General features: G+C 45.5%; 1 protein-coding gene across 1 annotated transcript in view; it reads right to left on the bottom strand.

Moving 5' to 3' along the window:
• The window catches only part of LOC115104872 (piezo-type mechanosensitive ion channel component 2-like), a gene marked incomplete at its 3' end in the record, with an annotated part of 132,502 nt that overhangs the window by 43,971 nt on the left and 64,031 nt on the right, over nucleotides 1–24,500 (bottom strand). The window contains exon 4 of the mRNA XM_065006788.1: nucleotides 18,975–19,017. Within this exon, the coding sequence (XP_064862860.1) occupies nucleotides 18,975–19,017 (43 nt within the window). The remainder of the gene's footprint in view (nucleotides 1–18,974; nucleotides 19,018–24,500) is intronic.

Here is a 24,500-nt window from a genome sequence, read left to right as displayed (position 1 = left end):
TGAATCCTAAAGCTTCTCAACATGAATGATCATAACAAGGGAGGGTAAATGGTAAATGGTTGAATTACCCTCATCTCATGTAGCATAGAAAAACCTTTGAATGTCTGAAAGCCGACAGCTATGGATTAACACCATCATGAAAACAAAATAACCTTCATAACCGTTTAAAAAAATATAACTAACATCTAACTGTAGACTGGAAAGCTGGGAATTCGTGTGATTGAGTCAGTTTCTGTTGTAAATTATACAATGGGTGGGTCAAATCCTGAATGCTGATTGGTTAAAACCGCATTCCAGCTGGTTTCTATTCCACAAGTTGCCACCGGCTATTTACTCTGTTCCATCAGACTGCGCAATCCACTGTCTCATCAGCCCAGCCAGGCAATTTATAAACTTGATCTCCACTATAAAAAGCATCTAGACATTCTCACATTTCTTTTAGAATAACATTTAGTTTTCAACAGCACAGATTTGTATAAATGTTGCTGTTTTTCTCTGACATTTGCAACATTGTTTCAATATTCAAATTCGATCTCCAGCTGTCCCATAGTAATACACATATCGATCTCCAGCTGTCCCATAGTAATACACATATCGATCTCCAGCTGTCCCATAGTAATACACATATCGATCTCCAGCTGTCCCATAGTAATACACATATCGATCTCCAGCTGTCCCATAGTAATACACATATCGATCTCCAGCTGTCCCATAGTAATACACATATCGATCTCCAGCTGTCCCATAGTAATACACATATCGATCTCCAGCTGTCCCATAGTAATACACATATCGATCTCCAGCTGTCCCATAGTAATACACATATCGATCTCCAGCTGTCCCATAGTAATGCAACTGACAACAGGAAGACTGAGGAGTCCGCTCTCAATGATTGTAGACAGCCTGCTGCTGCCGATCTGCTAATCATCAGACGGGGAGAGGAGAGGAGGTAGGCAGTCCACGTGGGTAACTGGAGGGCCCTTTCTATACAAAAACAAAGCCCTAGCCGAGACCCAGATCAACTGTTCCTGTGATTTGGGAAACCAAGGCTAACCGGATGATTAAGAAGCTGACAGACTGACTGCAGTTGTCAACTTACAGCCGTGAAGGACCTCGAGAAGGTTGTGGGAAGGTTGAGATGTTCACAGAGTGACACACAGAATGGCCGAGATAGTTCTCCACTGAAACCCATTGTGGTTAAGGTCAATGTTATATGGCAACAATGGTACCCAGTCCTAAATCACACACTCAAAGGGTCCTATTCAGTCGTGATACATAGAAAGAACGATGTTTTCCACTATTGTCTGTGACGCCTCCTATTTCCGGGAAAGCATTCCAATATTGATGAACATTGGCGCTGAAACGACGGAATTTCCCTCCAGCAGCACAGAGTATGACTCAAATGTCAGATACAAGTGTATACATTTTCAAAACATTTCCAGCTTCCCCTGAGTAGGTCAAGAATGGGAAAAAGTGGAACACGACTGACCAATAAATAAACCAATAATTCTGTCTGGGATGGCGAGGCGGCAGAGTCTTGGCCAATGGAGTATAGCTCTTCTTTGTTCTGCCTTGGTCAGGGTGGAGTGTGAACCGGAACGGAGACAACACTTTGGCCCAATCCAGAGGGTCACAACACTGGACACAAGCCATTGGCCAACACATGGCCTAATGATGGAACTCAACCAATCACGTCCACCGTATTAAAAGAAGACTGTACCTCAGGGGGTTAAGTAGGGTACAGGTCTGATTCTGTTTACTCTAACTACTTCCTCACCAAATGGAGAACAGGTCTTGAGTTGGATTCATTTAGCTCCACTGTTTGCTCTGAGTCAGCGAGCAGGGGGAAGGGAGGGACAAAATGCCACATTTCTGCACGTCAACAAGCATCCAGTCACGAATAACCAGATAATACAGTAGGACCCGTTTTCCCCTACTTTTCATACCTCGGTCCAATGCTAGTATAAACACTTTTGGTTAAAGCCTTGAGGAACATGTTTAGCTAACGTGTTCGTCGAATATAAAAATATTAAATATAGCTATTGACGGAAAGTAATAACATATGACACTGGTTGTAACCGGTGATCCAAACATGCTCATATTCAATTACCACAGGTGTTCCTACCGATGTGTTCTAGGGAACATCTTGTTCCCATCCTGTTTATCTGGTTTCCAGGTATCTCTCAGGACATTTAACACTTCCTCCACACTTCAGCTTTAATCCCCTGGAAATCCCTTTAACTCGACTGTTACACGTTGGCCAGTATGCTCCAGTCTGTCACTAGACAGCAATTACACTTTCATTGTTTGTACATTAAACAGAGGACATTTGGCATGTCGCCCCTGGGCAGCCCTCAAGGTACAGCGTGGTCCTGGTGCGGTTGGGGCTAAGCAGGCAGCGCACACAGAGTACCACAGAGAGTCTGGCACCCCGCTTCGCCAAGAGAAACAGGGTAGCACAGTGGCACAATTCAGGCCTCATATCACTGGCCTATATTCCAGCACCTGGCCTGCCGGCAGTATCCAGCCCAACGTTGTTAAAGTCCTGGAGTTTAACTACTGATTTGAGAATTATACATTAGCGGGAGAAAATATTTTGTGACACCTTGTTTAACAGAAATATATGTGTAATGAATAGACTATTGTGTTTGTGGAGCAGCAGGGATGTAATGGCAATTAGATGTTGGCTGCACTCACTGAGTAGGCTTCAGTAAGGAACGAGGAAGAAGTCACACTTCTGAAGTGGTCCACCTGCTCCAACCAAGACAGCTTTAGTGTAGCTGAGATGAATCAATCCACTGGTAAGGATATGGACATTAGGGCTGGAATATGCCAAGGACCTCACGATACGATATTATCACAATAATTAAAGTCGGGAGCTTACATACACCTTAGCCAAATACATTTAAACTCAGTTTTTCACAATTCCTGACTTTTAAACCTAGTAAAAATTCCCTGTCTTAGGTCAGTTAGGATCACCACTTTATTTTAAGAAAGTGAAATGTCAGAATAATAGTAGAGAGAATTATTTATTTCAGCTTTTATTTCTTTCATCACATTCCCAGTTGGTCAGAAGTTTACATACACTCAATTAGTATTTGGTAGCATTGCCTTTAAATTGTTTGACTTTGGTCAAACGTTTCAGGTAGCCTTCCACAAGCTTACCACAATAATTTGGGTGAATTTTGGCAACTCCTCCTGACAGAGCTGGTGTAACTGAGTCAGGTTTGTAAGCCTCCTTCCTGACTGATGTCTTGAGATGTTGCTTCAATATATCCACATAATTTTCCTCCCTCGTGATGCCATCTATTTTTCGATGTGCACCAGTCCCTCCTGCAGCAAAGCACCCCCACAACATGAAGCTGCCACCAGAGGACAGTTCTCCAAAAAGTACGATATTTGTCCCCATGTACAGTTGTAAACCGTAGTCTGGCTTTTTTCTGGCGGTTTTGGAGCAGTGGCTTCTTCCTTGCTGAGCGGCCTTTCAGGTGAACCTAGTATAGAAATGCCAATGTTCAATGCATCATCATAGAGTATGTGAACTGTTGGATCGTGTAGTATTTAGAGGAACAGAAAGCAGACACTAGTGAGCCACGTAAAACATCATGTTTCATTCACAGACTAAACAGTAGCTGTTTCAGAATCAAACCAAATCTGAAGATATGGGTCAGAGACTTCCTTCTAAATTTGATTCTATACAGGAATAGGATTCTATCCAGGAATTTCACACAATAGTCAGCTGCCCTTTGAACAATCGTGAGGGGATGTCGATATGATGAAGAGGAAATCGGAGGCGGGCCTTACAGTACAGTAGACAATGAAACAAGAGTAGATGACACAAAAGCCCAGTTTGACTTGAGCATGCTGCATGCACAAAGATCAGATTGCGAGCATGATCCTAAGTTTATCTCCATGTGAAAGGAAACGAAAGATCATTTTACCTCGACACACCAACCACCACAAATGTGGTTATGCCTGCCCTGACCTTACCTGCCTGCCCTGACCTTACCTGCCTGCCCTGACCTTACCTGCCTGCCTGCCCTGACCTTACCTGCCTGCCTGCCCTGACCTTACCTGCCTGCCTGCCTGCCTGCCCTGACCTTACCTGCCTGCCCTGACCTTACCTGCCTGCCCTGACCTTACCTGCCTGCCTGCCTGCCCTGACCTTACCTGCCTGCCTGCCCTGACCTTACCTGCCTGCCTGCCTGCCCTGACCTTACCTGCCTGCCTGCCCTGACCTTACCTGCCTGCCTGCCCTGACCTTACCTGCCTGCCCTGACCTTACCTGCCTGCCTGCCCTGACCTTACCTGCCTGCCTGCCCTGACCTTACCTGCCTGCCTGCCTGCCCTGACCTTACCTGACTGCCTGCCTGCCTGCCCTGACCTTACCTGCCTGCCCTGCCCTGACCTTACCTGCCTGCCTGCCCTGACCTTACCTGCCTGCCCTGACCTTACCTGCCTGCCTGCCCTGACCTTACCTGCCTGCCTGCCCTGCCCTGCCCTTACCTGCCTGCCTGCCTGCCTGCCTGCCTGCCCTGACCTTACCTGCCTGCCTGCCTGCCCTGACCTTACCTGCCTGCCTGCCTGCCCTGACCTTACCTGCCTGCCCTGACCTTACCTGCCTGCCCTGACCTTACCTGCCTGCCCTGACCTTACCTGCCTGCCCTGACCTTACCTGCCTGCCTGCCCTGACCTTACCTGCCTGCCTGCCCTGACCTTACCTGTCTGCCTGCCTGCCTGCCCTGACCTTACCTGCCTGCCCTGACCTTACCTGCCTGCCCTGACCTTACTTGCCTGCCTGCCTGCCCTGACCTTACCTGCCTGCCTGCCCTGACCTTACCTGCCTGCCTGCCTGCCCTGACCTTACCTGCCTGCCTGCCCTGACCTTACCTACCTGCCTGCCTGCCCTGACCTTACCTGCCTGCCCTGACCTTACCTGCCTGCCTGCCCTGACCTTACCTGCCTGCCTGCCTGCCCTGACCTTACCTGACTGCCTGCCTGCCTGCCCTGACCTTACCTGCCTGCCCTGCCCTGACCTTACCTGCCTGCCTGCCCTGACCTTACCTGCCTGCCCTGACCTTACCTGCCTGCCTGCCCTGACCTTACCTGCCTGCCTGCCTGCCCTGCCCTGCCCTTACCTGCCTGCCTGCCTGCCCTGACCTTACCTGCCTGCCTGCCTGCCCTGACCTTACCTGCCTGCCTGCCTGCCCTGACCTTACCTGCCTGCCCTGACCTTACCTGCCTGCCCTGACCTTACCTGCCTGCCCTGACCTTACCTGCCTGCCTGCCTGCCCTGACCTTACCTGCCTGCCCTGCCCTGACCTTACCTGCCTGCCTGCCCTGACCTTACCTGCCTGCCCTGACCTTACCTGCCTGCCTGCCCTGACCTTACCTGCCTGCCTGCCTGCCTGCCCTGACCTTACCTGCCTGCCTGCCCTGACCTTACCTGCCTGCCTGCCCTGCCCTTACCTGCCTGCCTGCCCTGACCTTACCTGCCTGCCTGCCCTGCCCTTACCTGCCTGCCTGCCTGCCCTGACCTTACCTGCCTGCCTGCCCTGACCTTACCTGCCTGCCTGCCTGCCTGCCCTGACCCTTCCTGCCGTCCTGTACCTTTGTCTCTACTCTGGATTAGCGATCTCTGCCTGACCTGACCCTGAGCCCACATGCTGTTCCGGTGCCTTACACCCTCTCTGGATTAGCGACCTCTGCCTGACCTGACCCTGAGCCCACATGCTGTTCCGGTGCCTTACACCCTCTCTGGATTGACCTCTGCCTGACCTGACCCTGAGCCCACATGCTGTTGTGCCTTACACCCTCTCTTAGCGACCTCTGCCTGACCTGACCCTGAGCCCACATGCTGTTCCGGTGCCTTACACCCTCTCTGGATTAGCGACCTCTGCCTGACCTGACCCTGAGCCCACATGCTGTTCCGGTGCCTTACACCCTCTCTGGATTAGCGACCTCTGCCTGACCTGACCCTGAGCCCACATGCTGTTCCGGTGCCTTACACCCTCTCTGGATTAGCACCCTGCCTGACCTGACCCTGAGCCCACCGGTGCCTTACACCCTCTGCCTGCCTTACACCCTCTCCTGCCTGACCTGACCCTGAGCCCACATGCTGTTCCGGTGCCTTACACCCTCTCTGGATTAGCGACCTCTGCCTGACCTGACCCTGAGCCCACATGCTGTTCCGGTGCCTTACACCCTCTCTGGATTAGCGACCTCTGCCTGACCTGACCCTGAGCCCACATGCTGTTCCGGTGCCTTACACCCTCTCTGGATTAGCGGTGCCTTACACCCTCCTCTGCCTGACCTGACCCTGAGCCCACATGCTGTTCCGGTGCCTTACACCCTCTCTGGATTAGCGACCTCTGCCTGACCTGACCCTGAGCCCACATGCTGTTCTCGCGTGCCTGACCTGACCCTGAGCCCCTCTCTGGATTAGCGACCTCTGCCTGACCTGACCCTGAGCCCACATGCTGTTCCGGTGCCTTACACCCTCTCTGGATTAGCGACCTCTGCCTGACCTGACCCTGAGCCCACATGCTGTTCCGGTGCCTTACACCCTCTCTGGATTAGCGACCTCTGCCTGACCTGACCCTGAGCCCACATGTTCCGGTTCTCGGTGACCTGACCCTGACACCCTCTCTGGATTAGCGACCTCTGCCTGACCTGACCCTGAGCCCACATGCTGTTCCGGTGCCTTACACCCTCTCTGGATTAGCGACCTCTGCCTGACCTGACCCTGAGCCCACATGCTGTTCCGGTGCCTTACACCCCCTCTCTGGATTATGCTGTTCCGGTGCCTTACACCCTCTCTGGACCTCTGCCTGACCTGACCCTGAGCCCACATGCTGTTCCGGTGCCTTACACCCTCTCTGGATTAGCGACCTCTGCCTGACCTGACCCTGAGCCCACATGCTGTTCCGGTGCCTTACACCCTCTCTGGATTAGCGACCTCTGCCTGACCTGACCCTGAGCCCACATGCTGTTCCGGTGCCTTACACCCTCTCTGGATTAGCGACCTCTGCCTGACCTGACCCTGAGCCCACATGCTGTTCCGGTGCCTTACACCCTCTGCCTGACCTGACCCTGAGCCCACATGCTGTTCCGGTGCCTTACACCCTCTCCTCTGCCTGACCTGACCCTGAGCCCACATGCTGTTCCGGTGCCTGGATTAGCACCCTCTGACCTGGATTGAGCCCACATGCTGTTCCGGTGCCTTACACCCTCTCTGGATTAGCGACCTCTGCCTGACCTGACCCTGAGCCCACATGCGGTTCCGGTGCCTTACACCCTCTCTGGATTACTGACCTCTGCCTGACCTGACCCTGAGCCCACATGCTGTTCCGGTGCCTTACACCCTCTCTGGATTACTGACCTCTGCCTGACCTGACCCTGAGCCCACATGCTGTTCCGGTGCCTTACACCCTCTCTGGATTACTGACCTCTGCCTGCCTTGACCTGTCGTCTGCCTGCCCCTATTTAATGAATAAACTTCTGTTTCTTCTGCACTGTCTGCACCTGGGGCATACCTTAACACGTGATATGCTGCTCATGCTCCCAGGTGATAATTATTTATAACAATGTTTTAACCCTTAGTTCTTCATCAGGCATCCTTATTCTATTTCCTATGGGAAACACAGTTCAGCTTTAATTCCCAAAGTTTATTATTTAGTTTAGTCGTTTACTTTTTTGAGGGAGGGGTTACAGGTACAAATAAACACTAAAAGAAATGCATACCAAAATAACCCCAAAAATGACCCAAACCCAACCCCCCCCCCTAAATCCACCTGGAACCCGCCCGAAAACCATGGCTCCCACTCCGCTTAGCCCCCCCCCACCTCCCTGAGGAAAGCATGCCTTCCACCCATCCAACCCCCGAGTCTCTCCCCACAAACCCCCACCAGGCCTCAATTGCTTCTTGACTAGTACCATTCATTCTCACTGACGATAATTATGTTATAACTTCTAATAGTAACTGTATCCACTAGTTAAATGGGAGAGGGTGAGGTGGTTGCCAACATTTTGTTTCACAACAGTGCTACCTGACAGCAGTAATCTTCTCTGATTGATTGAGAGATTCAAGGGGCTATCATCGGTAAGTAACATAACAGATGCAAAGCATTGGATATTTAAATTCATACACCACAAAAACAAATGGTTAACTTTGTCCCAGAGGCATTTAACTGCAGGGCACTCTCACATCATATGAAGGGATGTGTCTACCTGCTTTATTGGACACAATGAACAGTTGGCAGTTGGGGCCAATTGCATTGTAAAACATATTCTTGGTGTTATATACAGTCTGAACAAACTTAAAATGTATAAATTGCTAGTTCGGATTATGGGATGCCAAGGTCATATTTTTCCATATTCTGTTCCAATTAAAATGGTTGTTCAGATTCAATTAAATCTGTGAACCACCATTTTTTAATGGCTAGCTCAGAATGAGCTTTCCAAAAGATATTTGTATAAAATAGAGATCAGTCCTTTCGGGAGTCCAGATCATTTATTTATAAATCCCATCTTTGGATGGTTCGGTAGTTGGGTTTCCCAAGGAATTCCAGACCAGCTAAGATGACCTAAGTTGTAAATACAGAAAACATTATTTGCCTGGTAATGTGCATGTATCTTGAAATGTTCTCAAACCATTACTGTCCATGATATCGGTAAGGGTACGGATTCCACATTTGCAAATAGCCACCCTTCAGATCGCAAGGAACGATTTTGAAATATTGGAGTAGTGATATGGCATTTTCATTCCCAGTTACATCTTATTTTCAATTTTGCACCAAAAAGAACTTGTGTGAGCATTAATAGGACATACAGTGGGGCAAAAAAGTATTTAGTCAGCCACCAATTGTGCATGTTCTCCCACTTAAAAAGATGAGAGGCCGGTAATTTTCATCATAGGTACACTTCAACTATGACAAACAAAATGAGAAAAATCACATTGTAAATCATTGAAAATCACATTGTATGATTTTTTATGATTTTATTTGCAAATTATGGCACAGGGCGCAAGTGTTTATTGCAAAGAACCACAGGAGGAGGCAGGTAGCTGGGTCCAGGGGCAGGCAGAAGGTCATACACAGGAGGAAGCAAGTAGCTGGGTCCAGGGACAGGCAGAAGGTCATACACAGGAGGAGGCAGGTACCTGGGTCCACGGACAGGCAGAAGGTCATACACTGGAGGAGGTCAGGTAGCTGGGTCCAGGGGCAGGCAGAAGGTCATACACAGGAGGAGGTCAGGTAGCTGGGTCCAGGGGCAGGCAGAAGGTCATACACAGGAGGAGGTCAGGTAGCTGGGTCCAGGGGCAGGCAGAAGGTCATACACAGGAGGAGGTCAGGTAGCTGGGTCCAGGGGCAGGCAGAAGGTCATACACAGGAGGAGGCAGGTACCTGGGTCCAGGGGCAGGCAGAAGGTCATACACAGGAGGAGGTCAGGTAGCTGGGTCCAGGGGCAGGCAGAAGGTCATACACAGGAGGAGGCAGGTACCTGGGTCCAGGGGCAGGCAGAAGGTCATACATAGGAGGAGGCAGGTAGCTGGGTCCAGGGTCCAGGGGCAGGCAGAAGGTCATACACAGGGGGTCCAAAAGGGCAACAGTACAGGCAGAGAAAAGGCTAGTAACGTAGTCCGGAGATCAGGCAATAGGTAAATAACAGGGAATCCAATAGGCTAAAGTACAGGCAGGGAATAGGCAAAAACTATCATACACGGGAGGAGTAACTCATTGGAAAACCAGCGCTCTGAAAGCCATGTGTCACAAAACAAACAATACCTCACAATGATGGGGTGCAAAGAACTGAATTAAATAGTGTGTGATAATGACATACAGGTGTGTGAACAGGTGATTAGAATTCAGGTGACTGGGATCTGGAGAGTGAGCTGCGTTCAGGGGATCTAGGTGTTTGAGGGTGTGAGTTGGAAGCAGACTTTACAATAACATTGTTTAAGGGATATATCAGTGAAGACCACCTCTTCTCGAGCAATAGGAGACACCATATTTCTCTATGTACTCAGCCAGGGGGCGGAAGAATCATGTCTGAAGCAATTCAGGATGGGATGAAATGTTAGTGCCAATTTAAAGTTTGGTACGGATAGTCCTCCTACATTATTTCCCTCTTTGTAAATGTATTCATTTTATCCGGGATTGTGTACCTTGCAATATACATTTTAAAACCGCACTATCAATTTTATCCCAGAAGCCAGAAGGTGGAGCCATGGGAAGCATTGAACTACAGAAATTCAGCCGAGGCAATATATTCATTTTGACAACAGATTTTCTTCCGGTTAAAGCAACTGAGACATTATTCCATCTTCTGAGGTCGGATGGAATTGATTTGAGCATTCTGTTAAAGTTGAAGGCAATGGTTTTAACTAAGGAAGGAAATATATCTTCTCCCAAATGTTTTAAATGGAAAACAATTGGGATTCCATAATTGGAGATGTAGGGCTGATTTAGTTAGATAAATTCAGCTTCATCTCAAGCTATAAATGTATCTATGATCTTCAATTAGTTTGGGAGCAATTGAGATACATTGTCTAGATAGTAAAATAATGAAATATCGTCTGTGTAAAATAAGATGATCAGTAGATTTTGGGGAAATTGGTGTTATTTTCTTAGATTGAAGAATTTCCTTGGCCAGAGGTTCTGTGGATAATAAGACTAGCAAAGGCGAAATTGAGCTTTTAATAAAAGCTAAATTAGGGCTGTATTCACATCTCTCACAGATCAACCTTTGTAAACGGTTGTATTAATCATATGGAGTAATCGCGGACCAAATGGATTCCAACATTTTAAATAGACTTCAGGAGGAATACCGTCCCAGTGCCTTTATTCATGCTATCCAATGCCCTTTTAAGTTCATTGAGAGAGTTTTGGGCTCCCAGAAAGGTGGCTTCCTCTTTTGAGAGAAGAGGGGTTCTTAATTATTTTTGAAAGTACTTGGGTCTGTCTTGGTGTGGATTTACAATCAGAGGTGTACAGTTCTTTATAGAAGAGGGAAAGTACTTGGGTCTCTTGGTGTGGATTTACAATCAGAGGTGTACAGTTCTTTATAGAAGAGGGAAAGTACTTGGGTCTCTTGGTGTGGATTTACAATCAGAGGTGTACAGTTCTTTATAGAAGAGAGATAGCTAAATGATCATTACTGCGTAGGTTGTTGACTAGTAAATGACTGGGACGATTACCATGGAAGTAATTGTTGAATCTTACTTGATGGATGGCAAATTCTGCTCTCTGTCTTATCAATAAATTAAGTTATGTTTTGACTCTGGAAAGAGTATTAGCTACCTGGTCTAGAAAGAGTGATTGTTGAGAACGCTCTAACAGTTAACATCATTTCAAAATCAGATGTCTTCTTTAATTGTGATTTATTCAACCCAGATGCAAATGCAGTTGCATTATTTTTTATAAAATCTTTGGTGGCATCCCATCGACTACATATTTATTGATCATTATAAATTATTTTAGTTACATTTTAAACAATGTAGGATTTTGTAATAATGAAACACTGAAACGCCAACTTGTGGCTCTTTTAGGAGATTCTGAAATATGAAGTTGGCAGTAGTAAGTCTGGTGGTCAGACAAGCTCATATGTCGAATTTCTATTTTTTTAATGAAACAAAATAGAGATATATTTTAATATAGTTTAATATAGTAGATAATAGAATGAAATCGATTCATGAGAATCTCATTTGAGTAGAAAATATACTATTTTACTTTAGAATTTTGTACTCGCCAGACATCAATGAGGTTGTAAACACAAAGTACAGGCTGGAGAGTCTTGGTTGCGTGTGGATTGTAGTTGGTCTTATTAAATGTCCAAAATGGAATTCCTGTCTGTCCCAATAACCAGAAAAAATTCAGTTAATCCCAACAATAAAATGCAGGATCATAAGAATTGGGAGCGTATACATTTAAGAAAAGTTATTCTACCTTCTTGGTCTTCGCCTTTACCCATGAGCGTAATTTTGACTTTCTTACAGTATGGTTACACCTTCATTTTTGCATGGGGCTAATAAAAAAGCTGCCATTTTGTCCAATTGGTTCTCTATTCTATTCTGAGTCCTTTTGGAACAGGTGTGTTTCTTGGAGCATTGGTATATGTGATTGGTATAAATGTTGCGCGTCACTACATCACAGGAGAAGCATTTCAAAGTTTTCTTTTTTTGGGGGGCAGAAATGCCTTCTGGAACATGTGAACGTTCATGTGCCTTAATAACAAACTTGTATGTCATCTGTAAATAAAAATAAAATTGTTAAATTATGAGCCTAGTTGGTTTCGCTAGCCTTTATTGGCTGAGATAATGGACATGCCAAGAGATGAGTTCGGATTCGTCTGTCATGTAGCACGCGTCTGTCTATAACATGAGCTGCTCAGTATGTGTAGGTAATGCTTTCTAACACGGCTTTTTTGAAAGATATCATGAAGAACTGCAAAAGTGTTGCTACTGCTCTCCACTTTCTGGAGGAGCGAGTTTTGAAATGGGTGGAATGCCCGGTGGAAGTAGAGTATGACAGCTAGTGAGATGGAGAAAATTCAGGTGTTTGACTGCAAATATGCGGAGGGAGTCAAAAAGAGAACACACCTGTCTCCGGATTACATCTTCAAACTAAGGACAACCATGGCAACCGTGACAGATAAGGAGAATCATTCATCCGTGTATTTGGGTAAGAGAGTCTAGCTACTGCAGCTACATTTTCAGATATTATACGTTTCTAATTTTGTCAGAAAGTCGTTTTTTAAATCATGTTAAAGCGTACTGTTAGCTACTGTAACTAGCTAACGTTAGTTGTCTGGCTCGCTAGCTAATGTTACGTGTATGATCTGTGTAGTAATATTACTCATATCTCAGAGCCATTTGCAGTCCTAGTTATAGCCTAATGAGCCTAAACAATTGAACCCATAGGGATTCAATGTGCTGTAGCCCCACAAGGAAGCATTGTTCATTAATTGCAGAGAAGCCATCGTTGTCTAAATGTCCTGTACCATAGGCAATATAATTATAATGAAGTCCAATGTTCAGCATTAATAATAATAATAATAATAGTGTTCATTTTACTCAATTGGGGGGGTTTCCTCATCATTGACTTATGCTGAGAGCAGCATCACAGCCACAGGCGAAACTGCATGACTGATTGTGCGTGGATAGCATAATATTGAGCCAGTCAAATTGGGGTTAGCCTAGATCTGTCGGTTCCTCCCCTTGTGTGTTGGGCTTGATGTGCTTCTCCAAGAAGCCTTGAGCCTCCTTGGCAGTGGAAAACCTATGTGTTGTATTCTGAATAATTTCAGAGTGATTCTATTATCTTTTTTAGGAGATTGATTTCCCCTTCTAGCTTTCGTTCGGGCTGATTCCAGGTCATGGATTTGCCCATCTGTCACATCGGCCGCTGTCTCCAAACTTTACACTTCAGTTGAGTAGGTATCCACTTTAGAAGTGAGCAGTGTAAGATATGAATGTATCAGTTTAAATTGCAAGTGGAGGGCAGGGGTAATTCCCTCAAGAACAATCACTTGGATGGTAGTGGCCAACTCTTTTCTGACCATCGATCAAGAGGACCCAGCTCTTACAACAAAGGCTTCCAAAATCCAAGCCAATTCATTTCACTCTACTGAGGGGAACACAACAGCACATGTGCACTACAGTAAATACATCAAAGTCTAACTTACAGTTGAGGTTTTAAATTTGATAGGAAAGGTTGTTATGGATTTAAAGCTAGAAATGTGGATGATAGAGAGCCTTCATAGTCTGGGTCAGTGACTGTCTGCCTAACACTAACATATGGAGATTATAACACAGCACAGACAGACAGCCAGTCATATTACGTCAACTGCTACTGCTTCTGCTTAGCTGTAACCTCCAGCCAGTTACAAACAGGAGCCGCAGACGCACGCCAGACACGCACACACACACCACACGCACACACGCACGCACGCAAACGCACGCGCACACGCACACGCACACGCACACGCACACACACACACACACACACACACACACACACACACACACACACACACACACACACACACACACAGCCTCTTCCCAGCCAGGTTAAATTACAGGTGTCTGACTGAGACACAACATCAGACGGGGAGGCTGTTGAAATGAAAAGTACTGCAGATGACACATACTTCTTCACCGTAAAATAATATGTCAAACTAATAGTCAATGAGGGCCAGTAACCAGTGATTTGTTAAGAGAAATGTAGAAATGTACAACTGGCCTCGTTGTCACGCCCTGGTCTTAGTATTTTGTGTTTTCTTTATTATTTTGGTAAGGCCAGGGTGTGACATGGGTTAATTATGTGGTGTGTTTTGTCTTGGGGTTTTGTAGGTATTAGAGTTGTGGTATAGTGGGGTTGTCTAGAAAAGTCTATGGTTGCCTGAAGTGGTTCTCAATCAGAGGCAGGTGTTTATCGTTGTCTCTGATTGGGAACCATATTTAGGCAGCCATATTCTTTGAGTGTTTCGTGGGTGATTGTTCCTGTCTCAGTGTTTGTTTGCACCAGATAAGGCTGGTTAGGTTTTCACGTTATGTTTATTGTTCGTGTTTATCTTTTTATTAAACATGAATTGAAATAACCATGCTGCATTTTGGTCCTCCTTTCCTTCTACGGAAGAAAACCGGTACACTCGTACATCTGAGATTGTGACTAACTACCTTTCGTCACAGTAACATAGACATTCTGGTTTCCCAATATAAAACAAATTGTCATATTCATTTGAAGCCTCTTTTGCCCGTAATGGTCCTCCCTTGGTACAGTCGCTCTCAGTCTTGCTTTCCAGTGTTGTATGTACAGTAATGTGAAACCCAGAGCTTCATTCTAAGGCCAGGCCACTCCAATCACTCAGTGGGCTCCACAGGTTCCTGTCTGGTACACATTCATCAGCGTCACTCACCTGCCTCCCAGACTCACACAATGCAATAGGAGGAGAGGTGCCGTGGCAGCAGCAGTAGACACCTGAGGGACCGCACGCTGACATACCAGAAATGATCCAATGACGTGTTCTAATGTCTATCATCGCCTTTCATTTCTCTAGTTTTTTGTCTCTCACACCTGTGATCATTTTGTTTACAGTGTGGCATCGCAGGTTGCAAATATCCGTGTAGGAATTCTATAGAGCAGGGATGTAAAACTCACTTTGCCCCAGGGGCCACATATGGTTTTCAACAAGGTCTGGAGGGCCGGAGCTGAAAATTGATTGTATTTCCACGGCGTCAAAATGTTTAAAACATAATTCCTTTATCCATAATTTTTGGAATTTCCAACGCTCCCTGACTCTATCTTTAATTTCTGAGATTAGCTGGAAACGATCAAGAAACTGTATGAATGTAGTAGGTCTATTATAATTTCTACACAGTTTAAAGCATATTGACTTCGCTCCCCTCCCCCCACCACCACCACCAAAGAAATACACTCATTTCGCCCCCCTCCCCCTGAAAAGATTTAGATGCACTACTGTTCCACTGGAGGTCATAAGGTGAATGCACCAATTTGTAAGTCGCTCTGGAAAAGAGCGTCTGCTAAATGACTTAAATGTAAATGTAAATAAATAAGTACAAATAAATGTTTCAACTCAAAGCCCCCACGGACCAGATTAGACATCCTCATGGCCCTTATGTTTGACACACCTGTTATAGAGTGTGCGAAAAGATATCAACAAGGCCATTAGGCTAAGCCCATATGTCAACAGAGGTAATCAAGATTCAGTCCTGCTAATTTCCCAGACAGACAGAGACAGACAGACAGGGAGCCATTGGAACGACTGTCATAGTTACCCCCACCCCCCCACCCACCCCCCACCAGACAAAATAATAATTATCCCCTGAGGAATGCCAGTAGCTTCCCTCATGGCGGCAATATGACTCTAAACATTAAGGTTGGCCCTTGCCCCTTCGGCTGTTGCTTTAACCAAGTGAGCAGTAACACTTTCAATACTGGGCAGGTGACATCACAGCACCTGTGGCTACAGATCACCTTGGAAACCCTTTAATGGTCGTGCTAATTAGCCTCGCGGCACAGCGCGGAAGACTGGGACGATTTACTATTTTTACACCACATGTGGCATAAGGATATGAGCGACAGTTAAACAATCGTAATGTCTGTGAACCCGACGGCCGCACCAACCATAATAACAGCCGATGCTGGGAAAATAAACGCCCACTACAATCGTCATGACACAATGTAGTTTGGGTGCAGACTTGAGAAAACACCAAACCTCTGCTTTGGCTGAGTCTATTATTTTACGGCTGGCCGTTCCAGCTAAACACAGCTTGGGACGAGGCACGTATCTCGCTTTCAAGCTTTCGAATGCATCAATAAAGCCTTGGACAGTGTGTAATCATGACTTAACCCTCGTAGTGAATGAGACGTCTGTTTTCTAACCATAATATGCCTGGAAGGGAGAAAATGGACTGACATCTGTCAATACTTTGTTTGGATGTCCGTATTTAGACATGGGATTATATTTGACATTTAGATGTTTTTATATATTATATTTGGGAGAATGGCAGATGCTGTGGTCACAATATGTCTCTCTGTTGTGGTCCCGATGTCTGTCTGTTGATGTTATGTCGATCAAAATGTTTCTGTCTATGTTCACAGAAAGCAGCATCACAAATCCACATTAAAGGTAAAGTCTGGGATATTTCCTGCTGTTAAATGGTCATTTCAATGAATCATGTAAACCCATTGAAATACACTACATGACCAAAAGTATGTGGACACCTGCTCGTCGAACATCTCATTACAAAATCATGGGCATTCATATGGAATTGGTCTCCCCTTTGCTGCTATAAAAGCCTTCGCTCTTCTGCGAAGGCTTTCCACTAAATGTTGGAACATTGCTGTGGGGACTTGCTTCCATTCAGGTCGGGAACTGATGTTGGGCGATTAGGCCTGGCTCACAGTCAGCGTTCCAAGTCATCCCAAAGGTGTTCGGTGGGGTTGAGGTCAGGGCTCTGTGCAGGCCAGTCAAGTTCTTCCACACCGGGGGCATTGTCATGCTAAATCAGGTAAGGGCCTTACCCAAATTGTTGCCACAAAGTTGGAAACATAGAACTGTCTAGAATGTCATTGTATGCCGTAGCGTTACGATTTCCCTTCATTGGAACTAAGGGGCCTAGCCTGAACCATGAAAAACAGCCCCAAACCATTATTCCTCCTCCACCAAACTTTACAGTATGCATTATACATTCAGGCAGGTAGCGTTCTCCTGGCATCTGGCAAACACATATTAATTAGTCAGACTGCCAGATGGTGAAGTGTGATTCATCACTCCAGGGAACGCATTTCTACTGCTCCAGATTCCAAGCTTTACACCACTTCAATCGATGCTTGGCATTGCGCATGGTGATCTTAGGTATGTATGAGGCTGCTCGGCCATGGAAACCCATTTTATGAAGCTCCCGACAAACAGTTCTTGTGCTGACGTTGCTTCCAGAGACAGTTTAGAACTCCATAGTGAGTGTTGCAACCGAGGACAGATGATGTTTACGCGCTACATGATTTAGCACTCGGCGGGTCGCATTCTGTGAGCTTATGCGGCCAAACACTTCCCGCCTGAGCCGTTGTTGCTCCTAGACTTTTCCACTTCACAGTAACAGCAGTTACAGTTGACCAGTTACAGAAGCTCTAGCAGGGTCGAAATTTGACTAACTGATAAAAAAAATATATATATATATATTTTATCTTTATTTAACTAGGCAAGTCAGTTAAGAACACATTCTTATTTTCAATGACGGCCTAGGAACAGTGGGTTAACTGCCTTGTTCAGGGGCAGAACGACAGATTTGTACATTGTCAGCTCAAGGATTCGATCTTGTAACCTTTTGGTTACTAGTCCAACGCTCTAACCACTAGGCTACGCTGTTAGTCTGTTGAGATTTGATGGCTGTGTGCTCGATTTTATACACCTGTCAGCAATGGTTGTGGCTGAAATAGCCGAATCCACTCATTTTAAGAGGTGTCCACATACTTTTGTATGTACAGTGTATCAAGACAGTGGCTTTTGCGGGCTACCTGAGATGTGAAACAGATAAACGTCACATGTTTGTGTGACGTCATTACGTCCAGTTGTTTTTATCGATCCACTGAAAACCCACCATAGCAGGCAATTGTTGCATCTATTTTCAATGCACACTTTCTAAATGTCAACAAAAAATCTCTGGAAAAAAAGTGAAGGGAAACATAGCTAAAGTCACGCTCCTGAAATAACCATTGCTGAGCAGCAGGGCCTATGGATGACTCACTTGGGAAAACACACTCGTCTGTGTGCTGCGATTAAGCCCCACCAGAGTGATGAGAATGGAACCTGGACTGTTTGTGTTCAGCCACTGTTTTTTAACTTGTGGATTTGCATGTAAACTTAAACGTAATCATTCAGTTGAGCTCAATTGAACATCTTCAGTACTGTGACACTATGCCTTAGAATGCATAGTTGCGATGTACATTAGAATAAGTCAACTTTCTTGTCCTATGTAAGGGGTGGGAGGATACTCACCCCTTACCCACACAAAAACAAAAAATATATATATTAAACTAGACAAGTCAGTTAAGAACAAATTCTTATTTACATTGACGGCCAACACCGGCCAAACCCGGACGACGCTGGGCCAATTGTGCGCCGCCCTATGGGACTCCCAATCATGAAATTGAACCAGGGTGTCTGTAAACACTGAGATGCAGTGCCTTAGACCCCTGCGCCGTGAATATATATACAGTGTATTGCAAATGAGCAAAATGTATGATATATTACAAATTCTAATTTGTTGTGGCTAATGATAGCTAGCTGGATAACGTTAGCTAGGCTAGGGGCAGGGTTTAAGGTTAGGAGTTAGGATAAAGGGTTAGGGTCAAGGGATCTGAATACTTTCCGAATGCACTGTATACAAATTAAACTGTTCTATATACACTAGTAGACTAGTTTGATTAAATGTAAAAGCATTGGTGTCTTACCTTTCCAAGCCCAGCTGTCGCACCGACTTCTCCCACGTTGAACCTGAAAAAAGACAAAACATAGACGTCTAAATGTTCATTCAACAGAGTGGACCATTATTCAAAACTCTTGAGATGGATTCAAGATGGTGACTGCCCAAATGGCATGCCTTCCTGAAGCACTTCCTGCAGAGCCTCCCCATTATTCAGCAATGAGCGGTGAAGACCTGAGCAACATTAGCATACACTGAAAAAAGTGCATGCTATCTATTTTTGGACTGGATACACTTTCTATGGACACACCGGGGTGCAAACACACTTCATCTTTTCAAATGATTCCCAGATTACATACATGAAGAATTGAATCTTGAATCCAGTGGTTTCACATGCACACTGACCCTCATTATGACAGTAACACAGGTCTAAACCAAATGTTAGTGAAGGTGAACCGTACAAACACACACTCACACGGGGCGGCCATGCACCTCGACAGCCTCTTGGAACGCACTCCGCCTCACAGTAAGCTGTCATCCTCTGTGACTCACACGACTCATGCAATTAGCAGACGATTCCTTCTCGCTCTTCCCTTCTCCTCCCTCTTGTTTGAACATACTTCAGACCGAGTGTGTTTATGACATGCAACTCTGCTGTACATTGATTTAATGACACGGGGCAAATCAAACTACCTTTTTATTTTCTTGAAAGTCTTTGAGCCGATGGGCTTTTTGTTTCCAGGGACATTTCTATGTATGCGAAAGGCCCCCTCCGGGTGAGAGAGTTGGGATTTACAGCTGTCTTACAGCTAAGTGCGAACTCCCAACTCACTGCCCCCGCACCCCTATCCTCCCATCTGATCTGAGGATAGTTACCCTAACGACAGATCAATGAGTCAGTGCTAATTAGCTCTGTCGTCAGCTCATTAATTGCCTGGCTATAGGCCCTCCACGGATGAGAAGACATGTTCTCCACTGAGATGGCTCATGATGAAAACGGCCTGTTTAAAAAAGGAATTTAACTGCAATAGTTACAGTACTATATGCTGAGGAAGTCATTTCTGTACTTAAGTTAAATTCATTCAACTTTATCAACAATACGTTTCTCGGTAACACCTTACCTTAAGTTGCCCTTATACTTATGTAACTACACAGTAATAACTGTAGTAAGGACCCTGCATTAACACATACTGTAGTTACATATTAACCGCTTTGTAATTGAGTTGAGCTATTTCTATGAGGGATTAGTTAACATTCTAGTCACTATTCTCAAAATGAACCTCTCTGGCTCAGCTGTTTTGATGCCAGCTACCAGCAAGAATACTGAACAAAAATATAAACACAACATGTAAAGTGTTGGTCCCATGTCTCATGAGCTGAATTAAAAGATCCCAGAAATGTTCCATAATCACAAAAATCTTATTTCTCTCAAATTTTGTGTACACATTTGTTTCCATCCCTGTTAGTGAGCATTTCTCCTTTGCCAAAATAATTCATCCACCTGACAGGTGTGGCATATCAAGAAGCTGATTAAACAGCATGATCATTACACAGGTGCACCTTTTGGACAATAAAAGGCCACTGTAAAATGTGCAGTTTTGTCACACAATACAGTTGATTTGCTGACTGCAGGAGTGTCCACCAGACTTGTTGCCAGATAATTAAATGTTAATTTCTCTACCATTAGCCGCCTCCAACGTACTTTTAGAACATTTGGCTGTACATCTAACTGGCCTCCAAACCGCAGACCAGGTGTAACCATGCCGGCCCAGGACCTCCACATCCGGTTTCTTCACCTGTGGGATCGTCTGAGACCAGCCACCCAAACAGCTGGTGAAACTAAGGAGTATTTCTGTCTGTAATGGGGGAAAACTCATTCTGATTGGCTGGGCCTGGCTCCCAAGTGGGTGGGCCTGTCCAGTCATGTGAAATCCATAGATTAGGAACTAATGAATTTATTTAAATTGACTGATTTCCTTATATGAACTATAGCTAATTAAACGAATTGATATTTTTGTTCAGTATACGTTTCTCTCTGATGGATACAGCACCTGGCGATTGGCAAAGTATACTACGATAAATGTACTGTATGTGTTGCTATTGGCTGCAAGACAGCGAACTATGCAAGGTTCCTTTAATGAATCCCCATTATATTGTTCCCATGGCTAAGCCAATAAAGAGGAGGGGGCGTTTGTTTACGTCAGTTTCTCGCTTACATCATGTGCACCCCCCTCCTTCACCCCCCCCCCCCCCTCCTTCACTCTCCGCCACCCCAATATGTTATGGTTATAATACAGCCTGGACATTGTCTATGAGGGAAGGCTACAACCACAACGCACTCCAATGATGAAGTGCTGCCAAACCAAGTTCATACATCCATGTGAATTTATTCTCTCATTAATACAATATTATGGACCCAGATTTATGCCGGGGCACATGGGAAAATGTCATGCGTGTTTGATGAGCTGTTTTCTAACTACGGTGCATGGAGGTTTTCTGACTCAGCTGATGTAAAGAGTCCAGGTTTTCAACGTCTGAAAAAGTCCATCCGTCACAGGAGTGGTGTAGAGTCGTGGCGCCTCGCGTTGCTTTAGATTTGTGTGTTTATATTTCTGGATGCTTATAGTAGGTTCAGTAAATTGATTCAGGCCTGACAGAATAATGTATTTGTCCATTAAAGTGGTAAATGACCCCATGTAGAAGAATGTCTCAGAGCGTAACGGTGAAAGCGCGTATTGTTAAGTGTGAAAACTGGGATAATGGGAATAGGCCAATTTTGGATTTACAATATAAAATCATTTTTAAAAGTTACTTACAATGCTCTGGTAAAAATAAACTCTAAATTTGGCTAAAAATGTTTGTCTCTGAAAAGATAAGTAGAATTTTAGTCCCTCTATCTCCACAAGGAAAAAGCCTATGGGCAGACTGCAGGATGACAGTAGTTAGTTATTTTCAGTGACAGACTAACCTATCCCTTGTTATTCAAAGGCCTCCAAACCAACAGGTGTTATTTTGCATTATCTTTAGTTAGCAGCTACAGTATACATATTACATGAGAGAAAGAGAGTGTCAGAGTGGGGCCAAAGTGAAGAGGAGAGAGAGAGAGAGAGAGAGAGAGAGGACAAAGTGAGAGAGAGAGAGAGAGAGAGAGAGAGAGAGCGAGAGAGAGAGAGAGAGAGAGAGAGAGAGAGGACAAAGTGAGAGAGAGAGGGGACAAAGTGAGAGAGAGAGAGAGAGAGAGAGAGAGAGAGAGAGGACAAAGTGAGAGAGAGAGAGAGTGTGGGGACAAAGTGAGAAAGAGAAAGAGAGTGTGGGGACAAAGTGAGAAAGAGAGAAAGAGAGAAAGAGAGAAAGAGAGAAAGAGAGGAGAAAGTGTGAGAAAGAGAGAAAGAGAGGAGAAATTGTGAGAGAGAGAGTGTCAAAGAGAAGGGATAAAGTGAGAAAGAGAGAGAGAGTGTCAAAGAGAAGGGACAAAGTGAGAAAGAGAGAGAGTGTCAAAGAGAAGGGACAAAGTGAGAAAGAGAAAGAGGGAAAGAGAGGAGAAGTGTGAGAGAAGGGAAGGGAGAGAGAGAGGTTTTGTGGAGCATAGTTGTGACTACAACAGCTGTTTAGCAGCTCCCTGCTAATGGGTGCAGGGTGCAGGGAGCGCAATGATGTGGTGGCACATAATAACGCAGTGGTGTAATAACATCCAGGGCTGTCCAGGGGTACAGTATATACAGGGAATACTAGTACCAGATCACTGTACAGGGGTACAATAAATACAGGGAATACTAGTACCAGATCACTGTCCAGGGGTACAATAAATACAGGGAATACTAGTACCAGATCACTGTCCAGGGGTACAGTATATACAGGGAATACTAGTACCAGATCACTGTCCAGAGGTACAGTATATACATTGACTACCAGTACCAGATCACTGTCCAGAGGTACAGTATATACAGGGAATACTAGTACCAGATCACTGTCCAGAGGTACAGTATATACAGGGACTACCAGTACCAGATCACTGTCCAGGGGTACAGTATATACAGGGAATACTAGTACCAGATCACTGTCCAGGGGTACAGTATATACAGGGAATACCAGTACCAGATCACTGTCCAGGGGTACAGTATATACAGGGACTACCAGTACCAGATGGGTTGTGCCGTGGCGGAGATCTTTGTGGGCTTTACTCGGCCTTGTCTCAGGATGGTAAGTTGGTGGTTGAAGATATCCCTCTAGTGGTGTGGGGGCTGTGTTTTTGCAAAGTGGGTGGGGTTATATCCTGCCTGTTTGGCCCTGTCCGGGGTTATTGTTGGATGGGGCCACAGTGTCTCCCTACCCCTCCTGTCTCAGCCTCCAGTATTTATGCTGCAGTAGTTTATGTGTCGTGGGGCTAGGGTCAGTCTGTTATATCTGGAGTATTTCTCCTGTCTTATCCGGTGTCCTGTGTGATTTTAAGTATGCTTTCTCTAATCTCTCTCTCTCTCTCTCTCTCTCTCTCTCTCTCTCTCTCTCTCTCTCTCTCTCTCTCTCTCTCTCTCTCTCTCTCTCTTTCTTTCTTTCTTTCTTTCTTTCTTTCTTTCTTTCTTTCTTTCTTTCTTTCGCTCTCTCAGAGGACCTGAGCCCTAGGACCATGCCTCAGGACTACCTGGCCTGATGACTCCTTGCTGTCCCCAGTCCACCTGGCCGTGCTGCTACTCCAGTTTAAACTGTTCTGCCTGCGGCAATGGAACCCTGACCTGTTCACCAGACGTGCTACCTGTCCCATACCTGCTGTTTTCAACTCTCTAGAGAAAACAGGAACGGTAGAGATACTCTGAATGATCGGCTATGAAAAGCCAACTGACATTTACTCCTGAGGTGCTGACCTGTTGCACCCTCGACAACCACTGTGATTATTATTATTTGACCCTGTTGGTCATCTATGAACATTTGAACATCTTGGCCATGTTCTGTTTTAATCTCCACCCAGCACAGCCAGAAGAGGACTGGCCACCCCTCATAGCCTGTTTCCTCTCTAGGTTTCTTCCCAGGTTCTGGCCTTTCTAGGGAATTTTTCCGAGTGACCATGCTTCTACACCTGCATTGCTTGCTGTTCCCTAGGAGGGATGCGTCACTTGAGTGGGTTTCTGTACAGCACTTTGAGATATCAGCTGATGTAAGAAGGGCTTTATAAATCCATTTGATTTGATTTGATTTGAGATCACTGTCCAGGGAGACAGTATATACAGGGAATACCAGATCACTGTCCAGGGGTACAGTATATACAGGGACTACCAGTACCAGATCACTGTCCAGGGGTACAGTATATACAGGGAATACCAGATCATTGTCCAGGGGTACAGTATATACAGGGATTACCAGATCACTGTCCAGGGATACAGTATATACAGGGAGTACCAGATCACTGTCCCTGGGTACAGTATATACAGGGAGTACCAGATCACTGTCCCTGGGTACAGTATATACAGGGGCTACCAGATCACTGTCCTGGGATACAGTATATACAGGGATAACCAGTACCAGATCACTGTCCAGGGGTACAGTATATACAGGGACTACC

The sequence above is a fragment of the Oncorhynchus nerka genome, linkage group LG22 (assembly GCF_034236695.1).
Source record: "Oncorhynchus nerka isolate Pitt River linkage group LG22, Oner_Uvic_2.0, whole genome shotgun sequence".
Classification (NCBI taxonomy): Eukaryota; Metazoa; Chordata; class Actinopteri; order Salmoniformes; family Salmonidae; genus Oncorhynchus; species Oncorhynchus nerka.
The sequence above is the reverse complement of the archived record's forward strand: the minus strand, read 5'-3'. Positions and strand labels throughout refer to the sequence as shown.